At 35.5% G+C, this 21,769-nt stretch overlaps 1 protein-coding gene across 25 annotated transcripts in view; it reads left to right on the top strand.

Annotated features, from left to right (window-relative positions):
• The window catches only part of HERC1 (HECT and RLD domain containing E3 ubiquitin protein ligase family member 1), a 194,786-nt gene that overhangs the window by 93,006 nt on the left and 80,011 nt on the right, over positions 1-21,769 (top strand). For 23 of the 25 annotated variants that reach the window (XR_004966839.1, XM_036304098.1, XM_036304091.1 and 20 more), the window contains 8 exons: positions 1,858-2,197; positions 2,639-2,759; positions 7,515-7,566; positions 14,855-15,123; positions 17,573-17,788; positions 18,581-18,701; positions 19,411-19,648; positions 19,804-19,997. Coding sequence is in view for 24 of the 25 variants with exons in the window: in XM_036304098.1 (XP_036159991.1) it covers positions 1,858-2,197; positions 2,639-2,759; positions 7,515-7,566; positions 14,855-15,123; positions 17,573-17,788; positions 18,581-18,701; positions 19,411-19,648; positions 19,804-19,997 (1,551 nt within the window). In the remaining variant the exon portion in view is untranslated. The remainder of the gene's footprint in view (positions 1-1,857; positions 2,198-2,638; positions 2,760-7,514; positions 7,567-14,854; positions 15,124-17,572; positions 17,789-18,580; positions 18,702-19,410; positions 19,649-19,803; positions 19,998-21,769) is intronic. The other 2 variants (XM_036304153.1, XM_036304142.1) reach the window with 1 other exon arrangement.

Here is a 21,769-nt window from a genome sequence, read left to right as displayed (position 1 = left end):
ACCTGTGGATAGCGACCCCTTTGGGGGTCGAACGACCCTTTCACAGGGGTCGTCTAAGACCATCGGAAAACACATATATAATTACATATTGTTTTTGTGATTAATCACTATGCTTTAATTATGTTCAATTTGTAACAGTGAAATTGGGGGTCACCACAACATTAAAGGGTGATAGCATTAGGAAGGTTGAGAACCACTGTTTTAAAACATTTGTTATTATTTTTTGAGTGATTTGGCTATTTCAAGTTAAGGTGTATATTCACTTTGTAGCCTAAAACATTATGTCCAGCTATGCATTTAGTTTTGGGATTGTCTGTCTATATCATTTAGTTGGACATTTACTTTAGTATCAGTTTGTTTGTGTTCTGGGTACTTCTAAAAATGATCTTGAGGCTGCTCAAAACAAGACCAAAAACCATTAAAAAATGAGGGAAAGATAAAGTCTAAATGGAGAAAAGTATATTGGAAATGGAAACGGAGAATAATTAATAAAAACGTAGGCTGAGAAACCTTTTGCATTTGAACTTAAAACTTTATGAAAGCAAAGTATAACACACAGTTATAATAACAGAAAGCATAATAGTCATCCGCAGAGTAATAATTTTTAAACTAGCTACCATTTTTGAGCACTTACTGTATGCTGGGCACTGGGTCAAATTCTTCACATAAATTAACTCATAAATCCTTGCAAAAGTTTTATGAGATGAGTATTACTCTATTCTTAAGATGGTCAAACAGAGGTTTTAAGAAGCAAAATTATGTGTTAGCACCACAAGTAGCAGCAGCTGGAATTAGAACCAGGTCTGCCCAAAATTCCAGTGACCATTCTCTTAATCACTTTAACTGATTTCTAGTTCTGGACTCTGTGTTTGTCGCTTTGATTTTCATTGAAATAGAGATTTTCAACAACATAATGAAAATATCATCATAATAATCTGATAAAACATACAGATGCATTTTTAAAGTTTGTATTTCCATATAAACAGATGAATCTAATATTTTACTAACTTTTCTGCCTTGGTTCTCCAAGAATACCCTCTTCAGTTCAAATTTGAGCAAAATAGTATTTTCCTATTGTGAAGTATCTGCCACTACATCAGAACCTTGGTACACCCACTGACTTTTTACACTTAGAGATTGGCACGAGCTGGTATCAGATAGGACATTCCTGGTGATGCCATTTGACTCTCGAGCCAATCTTGGCCACATAGTGTAATCAGACTCTGTTTCAGCAAAGACCTTTAGAGGTTGTATTTTTTAATGTATTCAAGTTATAGCAAAGTGTAGGTGTTAGGTATTATATGGAATTTGGAAAGAGGCCTTTTCATTGTAACTATTGCAACTTAAATTTTGTCTGTTTCTTTTGTAACCTGACATTTTTCATACCAAGCTCATGAATGTAAGTAGTTATTTTTATCTAACTCAGTGCTTCTCAAACTTTTGTGGACTTCAGAATCATCTGGAAGGCTTATTAAAACACAAATTTTTGGTCCCATGTCTAGAGCTTACATTCAGAAGTTCTGGGATGGGTCCGATAATTTGCATTTCTAACAAGTGTTCAGATGATGTTGATGCTGCCAATCTGAGACCACATTTTGAAAACCACTGATCTAACTTATAAAAAAGAGTAGAAATAGAATTAATCAATCTAAATTCTATAAAGGCATGAGTATTTCCTGTTGTAATTTTCATGAAAAGTTTAATATTTTGTGTATTTTTTATATAATTTTAACTTAGTTACTATGCTGCATTTAATATCTAAAATAAGATTTTCCCCCTTTTCAGTAAGTTTTTGGTCCAAATATTTTGACTATTTTTATTGTTATTTTCTTTGCTTTTCTCTCCCCATGTGTTAAGACCTTGTTTTTGTGTTGCATGTTACAGAAATCTTTCAGTGTTTCCTCTCAGCCCGTGAAGTAGCTCGTAGCCGAGATCGAGATAGAATGAACAGTGGGGCAGGGTCTGGGGCTCGATCTGATGATCCACCTCCTCAGTCTCAGCAAGAGCGAAGGGTCAGCACAGACCTTCCTGAGGGTCAGGATGTGTACACTGCTGCCTGCAACTCCGTGATCCATCGGTGTGCCCTCTTAATATTAGGAGTAAGCCCTGTGATTGATGAGCTTCAGAAGCGGAGGGAAGAAGGACAGTTGCAGCAGCCTTCAACAAGTGCCTCTGAAGGGGGTGGACTTATGACCAGGTGGGACTGGCTAGAAACTTAACAATTACTCTCTTCCCTTTGTTTATGCATTGAAATGGTTTATTCTCAAAGTTAGAGTATTCTTCTGAAATTAACACAGACATGGAATAGGAAATGCTAATTGACTAGGATTAATTAAAAGTAATATAAAGAATAATACTATTTCAGCCTGGAATGTAAATTTCTGAGACACAGTATTTCATATGTGTAAACAGCAGTAGTTAGAAACATATGAAGTTATTGCATGTCTCTGTAATTTAGTGGCATGCAGATTATTTTGATGTAATTGAGAACGACTTTGTGCTTAGATAAGAGCCAGGATTTCCCACCAACAGGTATAATTACTCCTCATTGTGTCTGTATTACCTCTGTGCTGCCAGTTCCATTTTATGTTCACTAACAGTCCCAAATAAAAAACTTTTCTTTGTGCATGTGAGACAGGAGTGAAAGTCTTACTGCAGAGAGCCGGCTAGTCCACACAAGCCCAAATTATAGACTGATCAAATCGAGGAGTGAATCTGATTTGTCTCAGCCTGAATCAGATGAAGAGGGTTACGCACTGGTAGGTATACCTAGATTCAGCCAAGAAGAATTTTTGTTTTCAAGGTATAGATACTATATGAGGCTTTAATTAGAGTAATATACATTTGTTTTAGACATATAAAAACTTTTTTTAAAGAACTTTTAGATAAATTAGATACCTATATTGCATAGATATTTTCCACTTACCTGTTAACGACTCTCAGATTTCTGTCTTTAGCTCTGAGTTCTTAAACTGCAAATTCATGTCTCTGATGGATATTTCACTTGAACATGTGGGGTTACCCCAATCTTTTTTTTTTTTAACATATATTTCTTTATTGATTTCAGAGAGTATGGGAGAGGTAGAGAGAGATAGAAACATCAATGATGAGAGAGAATCATTGATCGGCTGCCTTCTGCATGCCATCTACCAGGGATTGAGCCTGCAACCCGGGCATGTGCCCTTGGTCGGAATCGAACCTGGGAACCTTTAGTCCGCAGGCCGAGGCTCTATCCACTGAGCCAAACCAGCTGGGCATGGGTTACCCCAATCTTAACCTATCCAAATATGAACTTATCTTTTTCCTAAATCTCCTTCTCTCATATTGCCTTTCTTAGTAGGTGGTACTATTAACTAGCCAGGCTGGAAACCTGGGCTTACACAAATGGTACATAAACAAAAGATGTTTAAAGGGAACTTCTAGGCATAAAAGATTCCTCCTCTAAGGAAAGTCGAACAGTATCTTCAAGCAAGCTTCATTATCTCATGATGTTTTTGTTCTTCTTTCTTTTATTCTTTATTCCCATGAGTTTCTTTGTGCTCTCAGTTCATGTTCCTAGTTTTGCAGTCTACTGAGATTTCTCTCTGTCCATTTTCCCTTCCTAGTCTGATAAGTCTCATCTAATCTCCCATCCCTGTGATAATTTTATAACATAGATCATGTCCTTCTCTACTCAAAACCTCCAGTGACCTCACTTTTTCTCAAAGTAGAAGCCTAAATCCTCACAGTGGCCTACAAGACTCTATACATCCTGGCCACATTACCTCTCCTATCTCCTCTTCTACTACTCTCCTTGGTGATTTTCCTGCCACAGTAGGCTTTTGGCTTTTCCATAAACATACCACACAACTTCACCTAAGGGCCTTTACTTAGCAGTTTCTTCTGACTGGAATACTGTTGTCTACATGACTAAATCCCTCACCTCAAATAATCATTCTGTTGTTACTTTTTCAGTGAGGCCTATTCTGACCACTCTATGCACTTTAAAAAAATGTTTATTCCAGAGAGAGACAGAGTAACTGAGAGATAAACATCAATATGAGAGAGAAGCACTGATTGGTTGCCTCAATTACACGCCCCCAACTGTGGATTGAACCTGCAACCTGGGTTTGTGCCCTGACCAGGAACCAAACCCGCCACCTTTTGGTGTACAGGACGACACTCCAACCAACTTACCACACCAGCCAGGGCCTGACCACTCTATTTAAAATTTCAGTTTGCCCTCCCTTCTACATATTCGTTCACTCCCTGTATACCTTGCCTTGCGCTGCTCCCCTTTCCCCCCACAGCACCTAATGTAATTTATTTATTATATTTATATCAGTTTCTGTTAGCCTACAGTAGAGTATAAGCTCCTTGAGGACAGAATTTTTTGCTATTTTATTCACTGCTGTAGGCCAAGCATCTGTAGTTCCTGGCACACAGTAGGCAGTCACTGAATATTTTTTGAATAAATGAATGACTATTGAATCTATTTTGGTAAAATTTCTGTGCCCATTCTTTCTTTTTTTACTTTTTTTTTTTTTTTTAAATATATTTTATTGATTTTTTTACAGAGAGAAAGGGAGAGAGATAGAGAGTTAGAAACATCGATGAGAGAGAGACATCGATCAGCTGCCTCCTGCACACCTCCTACTGGGGATGTGCCCGCAACCCAGGTACATGCCCTTGACCGGAATCGAACCTGGGACCTTTCAGTCCGCAGGCCGACGCTCTATCCACTGAGCCAAACCGGTTTTGGCATCTTTTTTTACTTTTTGATTCAGGCTCTTGTTACCTTTGTCTGAAATGGTAGTTTTCAAACTGAAATCCCTGCTTTTCCCCGTTCCTCTTCTTAGTCACTGCTCTCTAAGATAGAGCTCTTGAAGACACAAACAACAAGAACAACAAAAAACCTGCTTATCATGCTACCTTCCTATTCAAAACCTCAGTGATTATACTGACTACTAGAAGTCAAAGATTCTGGAACATATTGCCTGCCTGCATTTGGAACCAGTTTTCTCCTGCAGTAATCTGCATTTTTGCCATACTAGTCCATCTGCCAGACTCTAAACATACCTCTTGAGCCTCTCCTCAAGCATTGTTTGCTTTAATGTCTATTTTCTGGGTTTTGTTGATCAAGTCCTGTCTCTTTTAAGGATTGGCTAAAATGTCCACTGTTATAGAAAGCTTCCCAAGATTACTTGACTCACATTGACTTTCACTGTTTTTTTCTTTTAATAGCAGTTTGTTAGTAGCTTTGATAAACCACTAGGGTTTCAGAATTATTTATGTATTATTAGTATTTTTTTAACTTTTTGATGTAGAGAGAGAGAAACATCAATTTGTTAATCCACTTATTTATGCATTCATTGATTGATTTTAAAAATATTTTTTATTATTGATAGTATTACAGATATCTCCCATTTCCCCCTCTTTTATCTTCCTAGTCTCTACCCAACCTCCAACTCCACCCCACCCCCAAAATTGGTTGATTCTTGTCTGTGCCCTAACCGGGGATCGAACCTGCAACTTTGGTGTATCAAGATGATGCTTTAACCAACTGAGCTACCCAGCCAGGGTCCCAGCTTCTTTATATTTGAAGTGGGGAATAATACTCCCTGTTACGCTTGTCTCAACTGGACTGTGAAGAACAGGTTTGGTAATACAATTTAAAACATTTTGAAAATTGCTTGTCCAGTAGCTCAGTTGGTTGGAGAATCATCCCATACAACAAAAGATTGCAGGTTCAATCCCCAGTCAGGGCATGTATGGGAGACAACTGATTGATTTTTCTCTCTCACATCAATGTTTCTCGTTTTCTCCTTTCCTCTCTCTAAAATAAATAAAAACATATCCCCAGGTAAGGATTAAAAATTTTTTTGAAAATTGTTTGTTTTCAAAACAAAATGGGAAGATAGATCAGTAGAGGTGGGCCAAGTCTAGATTTAATTGCCAAAATTGTTCATTTAGTTTCTACAGAATTTAAAAAAAATTAATAAATACATTTTTGAAAAAGATTAACTCGATTATTTTTCCTTATGGAATGTATAGAAAGATAGTATCATAAAAGATAGAAAAGTCAACTAGAGAAAAGCAGATTCTGTTGCAGATGAAGGATGATCTAGGCACAGCTTCAGACAGCCTGCCTGGTGCAGATGAAGCGCAGAACAAGCAGTGGAGGCAGTTTCGGTTTTTCAGCTGAAATATGTTACCCTCCTGTCTGAGGTTGTGTGGTCGTGTTGCTATCCTCAACATCTAGTAGTACTTCATTTATCCTGAATTATTAGTGACTAAAATGGTTTTTTAAAAATAACTGAAGTTAACTAGTTTAATAATTCTAAACCTTTGTTTTACCTTTCATAAAGAGTATTATGTGATACATTATCTATTTCTCTTAGTAAACAGAGAAGAAACCTAAGTAAACAATTAAATCTAAGTTTAACTCCTACCCCCCCTCATTTCACAATGGATTTGATGTGGTGTACACAAATAAGTACTTTATAAAAGGATAAATTAGGATGAAAGAAGCCAAAAATAAAAGATGACAAAGTGATGTTTTCAGGGGCTGGGTGATAACCATTTCATGTTTTGTCCAGCACCAAATGGCTTGAGAATATATTATTTCTGGGGTGTGTGTTTGTGTGACAAAATGTATTTATCTACAATGTGAATACTTGTGTCTATATGTGTGACCAGGTAAAGATTTTCTATAATAACGTTTACTAAATGGATCTATTTTGTCACTCTGCAGCCTTTCTTCTTTGCCACCATTTTTTTTTTCCCGTGGGATAGAGGACAATTGAAATTGTTGAGACCATAATATCGAGCCTGTGCATAAATTTAAGACGTGTAGTTTGAGCATTGGTTGATTGTACATAAGAGCAGGCAGTTGTTTATACTGCCCCCCCCACCACACATACACAGAAATATACTTCTGTTCTTCCTGAAGCCTTTACTATTTTATTAAGCTGTCTGCCATTTTAACAATTTGAGATTTCTTTATTTAATAGGCTCTTAAAAACATTTAAAACCTTTAAAAATACTACCACAAGGGTTAGGACTATGCTATTTTTCTGTTAGTGTGGATTGGATTCATCGGATTCTCTTTCTCTAAACACATAGCCAGGACTAGTGGGAGCTTTGAAAAGAATGAAAGTTAAGGATAGAGCAAGTAGGGATTGTGGAAAATGGGACTTTGCTACACAGGCTTTAGGCATCTAGAAGATATTAATGAGATGTGTTTGGAAGGTAAAAGACAAAGATTCCAGAGAAGAAAAGGTGGGAACAAAGAAACACTTCTGCTACTTCAGTGTTAGTTAATGTGAACCTTTGTGTTTTAGTTTCTGAGAATTATGTGCTATGCTTTCTTATAGCTGTTTTCAGTGAGCTTTTAGAGACTTATTGTTGATGTGACTTGACTGGTAGCACATTAAGTAGCAAATTATTATAATTATATAGATTAATTTTTGTTAGTACTCTGTTACATTCTAATTTTATTAATAACTTTTATTACGTATATTTAACGTTAATAGAATGGAAGACGAAATGTTGATTTGGACTTGGCATCATCTCATAGAAAGAGAGGTGAGTATTAAGAAATATTAAATATCTGGTTAAATTAAGTAGTTGTTTTTATATCTGATGTATTTACAATTTGATTGTTTGAAAATTAATTGCAAAATTTAGAAACACTTTATTAGAAGGGTTAAATGGAAGATCATTTTCTTTAAAATATACACCCTTTTAAAATCTAGGAATGCCTAGGAGTTAATAATAGGCTCTGTTTCTCATTTGTCATGTGTTTTGACTTACTAAAAGGCCTATGGAATGCCAGAAGTGGTGCTTTATAATTGGGGAGGAGGGGTTATGTACATAATTTGTCATGTTTTAGCTCACTAATATAGTTGTTATAGTTTAAATGGTATTACAGGGAAAACTTTTTACCCCATTTGCCTCCATATATACACACTTTCAAACAAAGTTTCTAGTTTTCCTCTTTGCCTCATAAGATAAAGCATGTAAGGAGATGAACTGATGGTTTCTAAAAAAATTTCCCATGAGGAATAGTTTTAGTGTCATCAAGAATTACACTTAACTTGTTAGAAGCTCTGTCTTAGTGAATAATATAGTTAACTCTTGGTTATATGGGCAAATGGGTGAAAGAACAGCAGTTTTAAATAATAAAAATACAAGGATAACTAAAAATTCTCGAAGTATTATTCTCTATTTACGGGCACTCTTATTAAACCCATGTGTATTGTGGTTTTGAAAAGATGAAATATTAAAAATTGTCACTAGTGGTAGTTTTCTATAAGCCTGTGGGGGAAAAAAATTTTTTTTCATGGATTAAGTCTTTTATATTTCAAAATGAAACCCATTTCCTGATAGTTTCCTTGGCAGAATGTTAAGTGCCTTTCATAGGAAAAAAATGGAATGAGAGAAGAAACACACACACACACACACACACACACACACACAGTTTTTCATTTTTGTGTTGGTACTTCTATAGAATAAAATATGGCAATATTTTGTCCTTTAATTATAATTAGAATATATGAAGGATTTTTCTCAAATATTAGGAATAAGGACTAGAGCTGGTGCTTTCTGTATTGAAAAGTCTTTTTTTTTTTTTTTTTAACATATTTTATTGATTTTTTACAGAGAGGAAGGGAGAGAGATAGAGAGTTAGAAACATCGATGAGAGAGAAACATCGATCAGCTGCCTCCAGCACATCTCCTACTGGGGGTGTGCCCGCAACCCAGGTACATGCCCTTGACCGGAATCGAACCTGGGACCCTTCAGTCCGCAGGCCGACGCTCCATCCACTGAGCCAAACCGGTTTTGGCTTGAAAAGTCTTTTGAGACTATAACATATCAGTGCTGTTGAGTTTCTTAAAACAATTATGTTATTTGTGATAAATAAATTAAATGATGTACTAATGTGCAGTATGTGTTTATCTTCTGGTTATTTGAAAATTGGCAATTCATGTGCTATAATTAGCCAGAATATCTTTTTCCTTAACAACCGACTTAGGAATTAAATTTTTGGAATAAAAAATTTTGATTAACTTAAGTGAATAGTGTTAAAAATCTGTTATATTAATGAATACATATCATTTTATGCTAAAGAGAAGATAGTTCCAAACTTACTGAGTAGCATAAGGGATCCAACTTATAGTTTAAAAGCTTCCTACTATATTTATAGATGATAATCCATTGGCTAAAATGATTCTTTTCTCTCAGATCTTTATCATGCTTGTAAAATATAAAATTGAGATTCAGTCTATGTTAACCATGTCAGCATGTACCAAAGTCATCCCTTGGAATAAAATAGAAAGTGTTAAGAATAACCTAGAGCCCAATGCAAGTTATAAAATTTTACTCTTAGCCCTAGCTGGTTGCTCAATGGTTAGAGCTACAGCCTGAGAACTGAAGGGCTTCAGATTTGATTCTGATTAAGGACCTGTACCTTGGTTGCAGTCTCAATCCCCAGCCCCAGTTGAAGGGGAGAGTCCATGTGGGAGGCAACTGATGGAAGTGTCTCTCACACATCAATGTTTCTGTCTTTCCCCTCCCTTCTACTCTCTGTAAAAATCAATGGGAAAAATATCCTCCAGTGAGGATTAACAAAAATAAAATAATACTAAAGGGCTTAATTCAAGCAAAATATTATTCAAACAAGTGTTTCGGATGTACCAAATGTAAGATAGTTAATTTTCATGCCTCCCTGCTCCTAAAAACGTATGTTTTGTGTGATCTGGCAGCCATTCCAATGCTAAACCTATGTTGTGTGTATCTGATGTCATTTTTCTATTAAGACCAAGCATCATGTTTGTGTTTGTAAATCTTGTCTTGAAATCAGAGAAAAAGAATAACCTAGAATTATTAACTATTAGTAACCTAGTGTTATTAAGAATAACCTAGAATTTGAATATAAATTCTTAGGAAGAATTAGGTAACATTTTAAAATTAGCCGTAACCGGTTTGGCTCAGTGGATAGAGCGTCGGCCTGCGGACTGAAAGGTCCCAGGTTCGATTCCGGTCAAGGGCATGTACCTTGGTTGCAGGCACATCCCCAGTGGGGGCTGTACAGGAGGCAGCTGGTCGATGAGAGAGAAACATCTGACTCTCTATCCCTCTCCCTTCCTCTCTGTAAAAAATCAATAAAATATATTTAAGAAAAAAAATAAAACAAAATAAAATTAGTATCCTCCGAGTTGCTACCTGTTCAAAAATTTTAAACAATTATCCTATAAGTAGATGTGGATTTCCTGTAGTTTTAGATCTAAGTAGATATAAATTAATTAAGCCATTAATTCAAATTTTGTTTATAGATAAACCAGTTTCTCAAAAAAGCTCAAGGTAGTACCAAAATCTATTAACTTGTTGGAATTTAATTTTATTTTGTTGAAAACAGAAAAGCAAATGCAGGATCTCATGGAGAATTTCTTTTTAATTATCTGTTAAGGAAGTTAGACAAACTAGTTATGTCACTTTTTAAAAAATACATTTTTATTGATTTCAGAGAAAAAGGGCGGGAGAGAGAGATAGAAACATCAGTGATGAGAGATAATCATTGATTGGCTGTCTCCTGCACACCCACTATTTGGGATCAAGCCTGCAATCCAGGCATGTGCCCTGACAGGAAATCGAACTGTGACCTCCTCCTGGTTCATAGGTTGACACTCAACCACTGAGCCATGCCAGCCAGGCAGTTATGTCACTTTTCATGATATAACTTAATGTGATACCAATTTATTATAGTTATTACATTTTTAATGTTCCCAGGAGAAAATTTTGCTGATGGCTTTGTCTCTAGGAAAAGGTAACTAGAAAATAGAATTACTATTCCAGAAAGGATAGTAAAAATAGTTTTTAATCTCATGAATCCTAGAGCTTGTGGATTATACAGTAAAAATGTACTTAGAATTTGAAATGAAATTGCTGCTTCTCCCCGCACTCCAGTTAATGTTTCACAGTTGGTCCAAGGAAGCTAATATGTTAGGAAGGGGTAAAGCAAAGTGAGCTCTTTAGAAGCATCAAAGCTAAATTCGAAAACCAAAAATGACATAAATTACTTTAAAAAGAGACAGGTGACACATATTTCTGCTGAGCACCTCAGAGATAATATGAAATTTATACTCATTAAACACTTATAAACTGCATTGTTCTCATCACTTCAAACATATTAAGTTATTTAATTCTCATAACAGCCTGAGAAAACTTGTTAAATATGTTGGTGTTCTGGTACTTTGATAAATAATTTAAAGATTTGCTATGGTTGTGCAGAACTGGGCTCCTCCTTTACTGAAACTTAGTAAAGAAACTTAACTTTAGTTTTCATATTTAAGCTGAAACTGATACAGTAAGAGATAGTGGGGGAGGAAATGGTGGATATGCCAAAGCAATTTAAGAAGCAACATGTAGTATTAGTAAGAATACTATATGGTTTGACTATTTCCCCCACCCTGGTTCTTTAAATAAAGTTAGGGTTTTATTGCTAAAATGGAAACATTTATCAACGTGTGTTTTGTGGTGTAACATGAATGGGTGAAATGCTATTTTATCTCTGCATTTCAAATTAGATTATATAAAGAGGAGCAAATGTAAATGTTGTCATCTGTATCAAATTTCTCCTTTTGTCTTCTGATTCTTGTGTGGTAGTGTATTTACTCCTTTTTGGCCAGTTGAGCCCCAGAAAAAAGAAGAGCTTCAAGCAAGTACATGATGGCATGTTTAATTTTTTTTCCCCTTTTAGCTTGCCTACATATTTTATGGTTTATAAAGTATGTATTGCAGCTCTGCCATGTTCATTTTGAAAATTCCATTTAAGAACCAAAGTTGTAAGGACAAGTAAACAATTTCAAAAATTTCTTGTTGGACTTTTATATTATTTTCTTTTCATAGTAGGTGATTCTGAATTAATGTTAAGTAAGAATTGGGCTTAGTCACAGTTATGCTGTAGAAGCTTTTGATATGCTTTTCAGACACAGTATTTGCTATATTCAAATAAAAAATATAGAACAAACTGAAGTTACCAGGTTGTTATAATTTTTAAAAGAATTTAGAATGCTTTCATCTCTCACTTTCATACTGTAAGTTTTTGTTTTAAAGTATTATTGATGTCAGCCTAATATTTTATCCTAATGCTTTCAGATAAGTGTCCTTTCTGTTCTTTTCTTATATTCATGCAAAGTTTTATTTGGGTCATATACCTAAGTTGTATCCTTTAAATTAGGGGTCTGCAAACTATGGCTAGTGGGCCAAATTTGGCCTCCCACCTTTTTGGTGTGTTTTTTTTAATCTATAAATAACGTTTTGTTGGAATACAGCTACACATTTGTTTGTGGCTGCTTTCACCCTATAGCAGCACAGTTAAGTCCTGCAACAGAGACTTTCATGACCCACAAAACTTAAAATATTTACTATCTGGCTCTTTACAGAAAAAGTTTGCTTACTTCTGCTTGAAATTGTAGAGAGGATTTAATTTGGGTGTTGGCCACCCACTCCATAGAATATTTTGGAGTGTATTAAGGCAATTCAGTATTTGTATATTTTTACATTCAAACCTTAGTGTAGGCAGGCAATTGAAATTCCCATGGTTAATGATTTATGACTTGATTGATAACAGGAATATATAAGACAACCTCCCATAAAATTAAGGAATTAGTATTAATAATTTAGCAGATCAATTTAATTGAACACCTCTTTCCTCAAGTTCAAGGAAATTGGACAAGATAATCTTTAAGATCTCTTTTACTTTGGTCCTAACACTAACTCATTGCACATTTTTTTCATTTTGAAAAGTGGTTTGTAAGTGATGGAAAACAGAACTTTTTATTCTGAATTGTATTATTGAACAAACAAGCTCAATGCAATGAGCCAAAAACTATAATTTGTAAGTTAAGGATACATCTAGATTCTGAATATGCAATGCTTAGGAAAATGGAAAATAATTTTTTTTCCCTTAACCCCTATTTCAGTCTTTAAATACTTCTAATTTAATTAAAAATTAAATATCTGTGACATTATTAATTACTTAATTAGGCATCTTTGAAGTTTTACTCTTTTCTATTTTACATAAAAAATATTTAGCTATGTAATTTGGGGAAATTTTCAGATTGGTATTTTTCATGTTCAGTAAAACAGAATATTCAACATTTTTAAAGAATTCTTGCTAAAACATGAAAGGCAGATAAACCATATATTTTTTGTCATTCTAAATTATTTAGTAGAATGTATATAATTATTTTACAGTTACTTTATATTACTAGCTGCCTGTTATGACTTTCTATTTTGATTTTGCAGTCCTGGGGTTTTACTGACACCGATGTGATAATTCAAAAATAAATTATACAATTACTATTTTGTTAGTTTGTTTTCTCTGTGGGCATTAGTGGTTAAATAGTTCTCTTCCCAAATCTTTTCCATCTAGTATGTAACAAATATAATTTTTGTAATGCATAATTTATTGGATACCTTTAGATACATTTCTAGTAGAGAAATTTAGTATATTCACATGATAGAATATTATGCAGCACTCAAACAAATGATCCATGGCTATATGCAATAGTGTGAATGAATATTAGCAATATACTATTGAATGAAAGGAGTATGTTATATATATATATACATATGTATATAAATTATACTTCTTTATAAAGTCTAAAGTAACTAGAACTAAATTTTGTAAGGGTATATATATATATATATATATATATATATATATATATATTTTAAAACAATATTTTACAACAATAAAACCAAAGGAATGATAAAACCAAACTTAGGGATAGTAAAAACCTTAGATAGGAGACAGGGAGAGATGGGTTGGAAGAGGAACAGATAGATACAAGTTATTGTTAGTTTTCTAGTTCTTGTGTTCACATTTATTATAAATAAATATAAATACAAAAGCAGGCCATGAATGGACCAACGATGAGAATATATCATGAGCCCAGGATTATGACTAATCTAATTTGTATACCTGAGATCAGTTAAACTAAAAAAGACAAAGCCTGTAGGAATTGGACATTTCTATATTTATTTAAAGCTAATATTGCCATATGACTTGGACAGTTGTATTCAAACATATTAACATTTTTGCTGTCTAAAGATTTTAGTCTAGAAAAGGCTCATTGGCAAAACTAATGGTATTCTATTTTGCAACTACTGTGAACCATTTGGTAATTTTATATACCTGTCACTTTATGGTAAATCTTACATATTCTTGTCTGTGAAACTTTGCTTCCTCTATATAGGAGTTTCACAATGTGTAATAAATATGCACATGAAACAGTGAAAGTGTTCCTTATATTAATGAAATCCAAAGGGTGATGTTTGTGTCTCCTTTTTGTGTAAGTTTACTTGCCCTTCAATATTCATTTTTTGGTAATGTTTTATTGCAGATGTGTAGACACTTTGCACAGTCTTAACTTACTTTTTGCAATGATCCGTTAAATCAGATGAAGTCCTATTACTATAGGTCTTAGCAGCAGTGTCCTAAGTGCCCAGTTCCTTTTTGTTCATAAATAATGGTCTGGTTTAATACTGCAGAGCATTTTAAGCTAAGCATTTTGAGAGCAGCTTCTGCCTTCCTTTTTCTTGTGGCAGTGTGTTGCTAAAGCGCTTACAGAGATACTGGTACATCAAACAGGGCTTTCCCTTTATTTTCTTACATTGCTATAGTTTTTGTTTGTTATTTTTTTACAAAAGCATTTTGCTCAGATTCACTTAATGCATGCATGTATTCAAAGATAAGTATCCATTTCTCACCAGTTGGTATGGTAGCAGTACTCAGCCCTCATCTAGTTTCAGATTGTATGCTCTACTAGGTTACCATTGATGCATGTTTGTTCTGTTTGTATGTAGGTCCTATCCACAGTCAGTTGGAATCCCGGAATGACTCTTGGGCTCGCCTGAAACATAGCAGAGACTGGTTGTGCAATTCCTCTTACTCCTTTGAGTCTGATTTTGATCTTACCAAGTCTTTGGGAGTTCACACTTTGATTGAAAATGTTGTAAGTTTTGTGAGTGGAGATGTGGGGAATGCCCCAGGTTTTAAAGAGCCAGAGGAAAGTATGTCTACAAGTCCCCAGGCCTCCATCATTGCAATGGAACAGCAGCAGTTAAGGGCAGAAGTAAGTCTTTGATATTTATTCCTGTGAGGGACTATGGAAACTTAAACTGAACCACTGAATGTAAAATTGTGGGGAAAACTTTTCCTTTTCTTATATTCATTTCCTCCCTCTTTCTTCCTGAGCACTTTGGTGTCATTATCTTAACTATAACAGCATATTTTGTTTGAAAAGTGCATTTTTTATTTCCATCTCTTAGAACAAGATACTCTAATCAGAAGTCTTATCTCCTAGATTCTAGAAACTAGAGTGAGACTGGCTATCTCTTCTCAGAGCCTCCATTTGTCTTCCTTTAAAAAGGGTTAGATTAGAACACCATAGTAATAATGATGAATGCTAAAATTAGGGAGCAGAACTTTAAGGAGACACAGGATGTCTGCTTAACCTCAAAGTATCTCCCTCAAAATATTTATTATTGTGGTTTTAACACGTCCACAAATTCTTTGATACTCGTCTCTCTGGGAGCTGGAGCTTAACTTCTCCTCCTTTTGAGGGTAAGTTGGACTTAGTGACTCAGGGCTAACAACAGTATGAAAAGGGAGTAATTTTATGTTGCAGAAACCTGGCATACATCTCCTGAACCAAGTGATCAAGAATAACATTGCCCTAGCTGGTTTGGCTCAGTGGATAGAACCTCGGCCTGCGGACTGAAGGGTCCCAGGTTTGATTCCAATCAAGGGCACATGCCCGGGTTGTGGGCTTGATCCCAGTAGGAGGCATGCAGAAGGCAGCCAATCAATGATTCTCTGTCATCATTGATGTTTCTATCTCTCTCTCCGTCTTCCTTCCTCTCTGAAATTAATAAAAATATATAAAAATAGATAAAAAGAAAAAAAAGAACATTACTACCCGGCTAGTATGGCTTAGTGATTAAGCATTGATCTATGAACCAGGAGGTCACAGTTCCATTCTCAGTCAGGGTACATGCCCAGGTTTCAAGCTCAATCCCCAGTATGGTGCATGCAGGAAGCAGCCGATCAATGATTCTCTCTTATCATTGATGTTTCTGTCTCTCTTTCCCTCTCCCTTTCTCTTTGAAATCAATAAAGATATATTTAAAAAGAAAGAGTAACATTACCAGTAATAAGATGGTGATATCATGTAACTCTGATAATGTTAAAAGAAGACTTTAAAGTATTCTTCCCCCAAATCCATAACTCTAGTTCAGTCATGAGAAAACATCAGGCAAACCCAAATTGAGGGACATTCTATAAGCTACATGATAGCTCTTTCAGTGTGTCATGGTCATGAAAAACAAGAAAAGACAGAAACTGTCATAGACTAAAGGAGATTAAGGAAACATGACAACTAAATGCAATGTGATATCCTGGAATAGAAAAGGGATATTATGGGCAAATTGGTGAATTCTAAATGAAGTCTGTGGTTTAGTCAGTAGTGTTGTCCCAATGTTAATTTCTTAGTTCTGTCTCTCTTTCCCTCTCCCTTCCTCTCTGAAATCAATAAAGATATATTTAAAAAGAAAGAGTAACATTACCATAGTTACATAAGATAGTAACATTAGGGGAAGATATGCAAGAACTCCATCTTCAAAACTCTTCTGTAAATGTAAAATTATTTCCAAAAAAAAAAGAGGAGGGTTAGGCTGATTGACTACAGTGATAGATATTGTCCTCCTAGGGAAGGTAGAGTGAAAAGTTGAAGCGAACCACAGAGAAACCTTTCAGAAATACTTCTCACTTATATGTGGGATGTAAAACTGAAATCAACAAATGGACAAACAAGAAAAACAAATAGACAAAAAAAAAACAGATAAAAACTCATAGACACAACAGTAGCTATGAAAGCGGGGGAGGGTAGTAAAGGATAAGTCAAATATTTGGTGATGGAAAAAGATCTGACTTTAGGTGATAGACACACAATGCAATATAGATATGTGTCATAGAAATGTACACTTGAAAACTATATAATCTTATTAACCAGTGTCACCCCACTAAGTTTAATTATAAAAAAGAAATATTTCTAATTCTTGAGCTAGAGTATTATAAAGTTACTAATATAGCAATAACTATTCTACCTTACAGTTTTGAAACCTTCACATATATCTCCTCATGAGCATCATAGTAGCTTTGCGAGTAGATTACAATAGTACTATTAGCCTCATTTTACATCTGAAGAAAGGGAGACTCAAGAAGTTAAGTGAGTTTCCTAAGGCCACACAGTAGGTAGCAGGGTCCAGCCTTGAAACCAGGTCTTCTACATTCAAATCTATTACTTTTCACATTGTACTGTGTAGCCTCTTTTGTACTATAGTATGCTTATAAGGTTTCTAGAGATATTTTGATTTTTAAAAATTTTCATCTTAATAAAATAAATTCCTAAGAAATGTTAGAATATTCTGTGATATATAATATATTGTTTGTGACATACAGAGTTCCTTTGTGTCTCAGTTCAGTGAAGAACTCTAACCTATGTTTATTTTACTTTTCTTAAGCTTCGTTTAGAGGCACTTCACCAGATCCTCATTCTGTTGTCTGGAATGGAGGAAAAAGGTAGCATCTCTCTGGCAGGAAGCAGGTTGAGCTCAGGCTTCCAGTCATCCACACTGCTCACATCTGTGAGGCTGCAGTTTCTAGCAGGGTGTTTTGGTTTAGGCACTGTTGGACACGCAGGAGCCAAAGGAGAGAGTGGCCGACTGCATCACTATCAGGTAGGTGACGATGACACCTTGCAGTATATTCAGATTTTAACTGTCTTTTTACAAAACCAGTTTTGTAATTTTGGGTTTAAGATTGAAGTTTTAAAATACAGACTTTTAGCCCAGCCGGTGTGGCTCGGTAGTTGAGCATTATTGACTTATAAACCAGGAGGTCACAGTTCGGATTCCCAGTCAGGACATGCAGGAGTCAGCCAGTCAATGATTCTCTCTCATTGATGTTTCTATCTCTATGTCTTCCTCTCTCAAATCAATAACAATATATTTTAAAAAAACACTTTGAGATGACTCCTAAAGATATCTCATTGGCTTTGTTTCCTGAATAATAGTATTATAGTTGGGGTTAGGTGAGCCATAGCACTGTTGTACTTTCAGATTCTCTGCTGGCTTAGTTTTATTAACCCTTAGCCAAGTTGGTAGAAAGAAATCTAAGTTGGGATAGGGTGTTTGGAAGGATGGGTTTCAAAAATTTACATTTTAGACTTAATCATTCTGTCTAGATTCTCAGGTTGTTTGAAAAAACGTTTTTAAGTATTATCTTTATGTCTTTCATATTTATAAAGGAACACATGCTTTGTGGGAAAGGAGAAAGATTGTATAGAATTAGGAATTATCAATTTAAAAATAAATTTATTTTAAAATTTTTATGTACTGAAATATACTAAATAATTAAAAGTCACCATAGGACTCTACCAGTTAGCTAGACTAAGGATAAAAGGGCTATTACTTTTATTTTGGTAAGAGGCATTATTTAATAGAAAAAGTAAATCTTTATTTGTAATTCAGGATGGGATCAGAGCAGCTAAGAGAAACATACAGATTGAAATCCAGGTGGCTGTGCATAAGATTTATCAACAATTGTCTGCTACCCTGGAGAGAGCCCTGCAAGCAAACAAGCATCACATTGGTAAGTAACTGCCCATGGAAATACAGGTTGCAAATTATTTTTGCCTACGTTTATGCTAGATAGTTATGCTAGACTAGAGGCCTGGTGCAGGAAATTCGTGCAAGGGCCTTTGCCCCTGCCGCGGCTGTGGCGGCTACCTCTGCCTCGACCCCCGCCTACTGCAGCTTTGTCTGGAAGGAAGGACATCAGGAAAGACGTCTGGTCTAATTAGCATATTATACTTTCATTATTATAGACTAGAGGCCCGATGCACAAATTCGTGCATGGGTGGGGTCCAGCCACCCCACCCCAATGGAGGCCAATCAGGCCAGGCCGGCAGGGAGGTGGGGAGGGAGAGGGAAGGTGGGAGGTTGGCGGCAGACCCCGTCTCCAATCGGTGCCCAATCAGGGCTGAGCTGGCCTGGGGGAAGGGCTGCGGGAGGTTAGGTGGGAGCAATCGGGCCAGTTGGTTGCCACAGTACGCGTCATAGCCACAGGTTATCCCAGTTCTGGTCGTTTTGTCGTTCTGGTCTGTTAGCTTTTTTATATATAAATACACTTTGTATTTGATATTAATAGATCAACTTACAGGTAAAGAATAAATATTTGAAATTGTAATGGTATTCCATATTAGTATTTATATTTTAGAATATAGTCCATTTTAGTAAATGCTTCATTTACTTAAAAGGAGATTCTCAGTTGTCTTTCTTTCCCTTTTTTTTTTTTTTAGAAGCCCAGCAGCGTCTCCTTTTGGTTACAGTGTTTGCTTTGAGTGTTCACTATCAACCAGTGGATGTTTCTTTGGCAATTTCCACTGGTCTGCTAAACGTATTATCGCAGTTATGTGGCACAGACACTATGCTAGGACAGCCTCTGCAGTTATTGCCGAAGACGGGCGTTTCTCAGCTTAGCACAGCTTTAAAAGTGGCTAGTACAAGATTGCTCCAGATTCTAGCCATCACTACAGGGTGAGCATTATAGATGTCTTGATAGAACTGTGTTGAATCTGGTATTTTCACATTTTAGTAATTTCACTTTTCTCCTAATCTCCTTTATGTGTTTAATTATAACATTTGCCCTTCTGTGTTATTACCATTTATTTTTTTCCTATTATTTCATGTAGGACCTATGCCGATAAACTGAGCCCCAAGGTAGTTCAATCCTTGTTGGATCTACTCTGTAGTCAGTTGAAGAATTTGTTATCCCAAACTGGTGTACTACTTATGGCCTCTTTTGGAGAAGGCGAAGGAGAAGATGGTGAAGAAGAAGAAAAAAAACTTGACTCCAGTGGAGAAACTGAGAAGAGAGATTTCAGAGGTATCTATCACAAACCCTTTTTTCTGTCATTATTTACAAGCATTTATTGAGTCCCCTTTGTGTGCATATCATTAGAATGTATACTTTTTTCTGTTGTGGGCATGAAAGGATTTTTATTTGTTCATTTAGAAACTCCTTTTCTATACCAATGTGTGTGATATAGGTGGGTTTCTAACTAAACCTTCTTTCCTTAAAGTCCATTAAATCTGATGTGGTGACCATATTGCTTACTCTCTAGGTTCAGTGTCTCCTTGGCTGTCCTGGTTCAAGAACCTAGAGGTTCTAGGTGACTAATTTCCCCAGGATATGTTTTTTTAGCATCTGATCCTGACAACCCATCTCTAATCATACTTTTGACTTAAGTGTTTCCCCAGGACCAAGGGTTTTATTATTTGGGAACTGGGTTAGAATTAGAGGAGTTGAATTTCTTGCTAGGTTAGCTGCTCTGTTCCCTAGTCACTAAAAAGATTCTTGTTATCCTTAGCCATTATAATTTTTGATTGCTGTAATATGATCATCTGCTCATAGCTTTAAAAAACTATAGTGAACATTGTATTTCAGTAAATTAAATTAAATTAATTAAACCCTGAATAGAACCACCCCAATGTATGTTACATAATTAAGGAAGTAAAGGTCTAAAATTGGTCATTTATTTAAAAATGTGTGTGAAACTACCATATCTTATTACCATAACAAACTCCAGGGGATGGGTAGATACATAGATAACACAGACAAAATGAAGCGTGGATGTATGGATAAATGGATGGATGCATAGAGAGCAAGTTACTTAACCATTCTGTGCTCCAATCCCCTAATCTATAAAATAAGAATAATAGAACCAATTGCCTAAGGTTGTTATGAGGATTAAATAATTTAATACATGTAAAACAGAGCAGTGTCTGTCACACAGTGAGAGCTCAATGGATATTAATATTATAATATGATATTCCAATATCTATAGATAGGTGGGTAGATAGAGGAAATTACTTGGAATTACAAAAATGATAAACTATTGTTGTTCTGAAGGACCTTCTAGGATAATAAGGGAGGCACACATGTAAACAAATAATTATAGTGCAATACAGGAAACTCATAAGAAATAGCTAAATCTCTTAAGTCAGAATCTAGGAGGATGTATGAGTCTGATTAAGGACTAGCTTTTAGTTTCAGAGACTGAACCTATGGCAAATTTTTTCTCCCGTTTTATATAAAGAGTGTGGTGCTTATAGATAGAGCATATACAGGCTCACAGGGTCTGATAAAATAAATACTAGCATTTAATTTCACCTCCTATTTTCCTGCGACCTAGTCGTAGATACAGGGTTGTTAAGGTGATAGCTTCTCACTATTCTGTGCTGAGTATTGCACATATGGACAGCAGGGAATACATAGTAGAGTTACTTCTCAGCCTATTGGTTCCCAAGAAAACTGGATCCTCCCATATCCAGGAAAGAATGAAACAGTTCTGTGAGTCAATCTCAGCAGGTCAAATACACATCCACTCCCCTCACCTCATCCTGGAGAGAAGGCCATTGCAATTCTTGATTTATGGGGATGGCTGGGAGTGAGTCTGATTCTAGTCAGCGCTGGCCAGGTGTTCAGAGGCAGGCTGCCCTCTAAAATTCTTAATTGAAAGGTGTACCCTTCATTTCAAATGTACTATTGATAATGAAACACAAATTATATCAAGTTCTATCAACCAGTTTTATATATAATGTCTCCAGGCATTAATTAATTTAATTAATTTAGTGTCTTATAGAAATACTTGCTTG

This window comes from Myotis myotis, unplaced genomic scaffold (genome assembly GCF_014108235.1).
Source record: "Myotis myotis isolate mMyoMyo1 unplaced genomic scaffold, mMyoMyo1.p scaffold_m19_p_1, whole genome shotgun sequence".
In the NCBI taxonomy this organism is placed as follows: domain Eukaryota; kingdom Metazoa; phylum Chordata; class Mammalia; order Chiroptera; family Vespertilionidae; genus Myotis; species Myotis myotis.
Note: the sequence above shows the minus strand (reverse complement) of the source record. Positions and strands in the feature narration are given on the sequence as shown.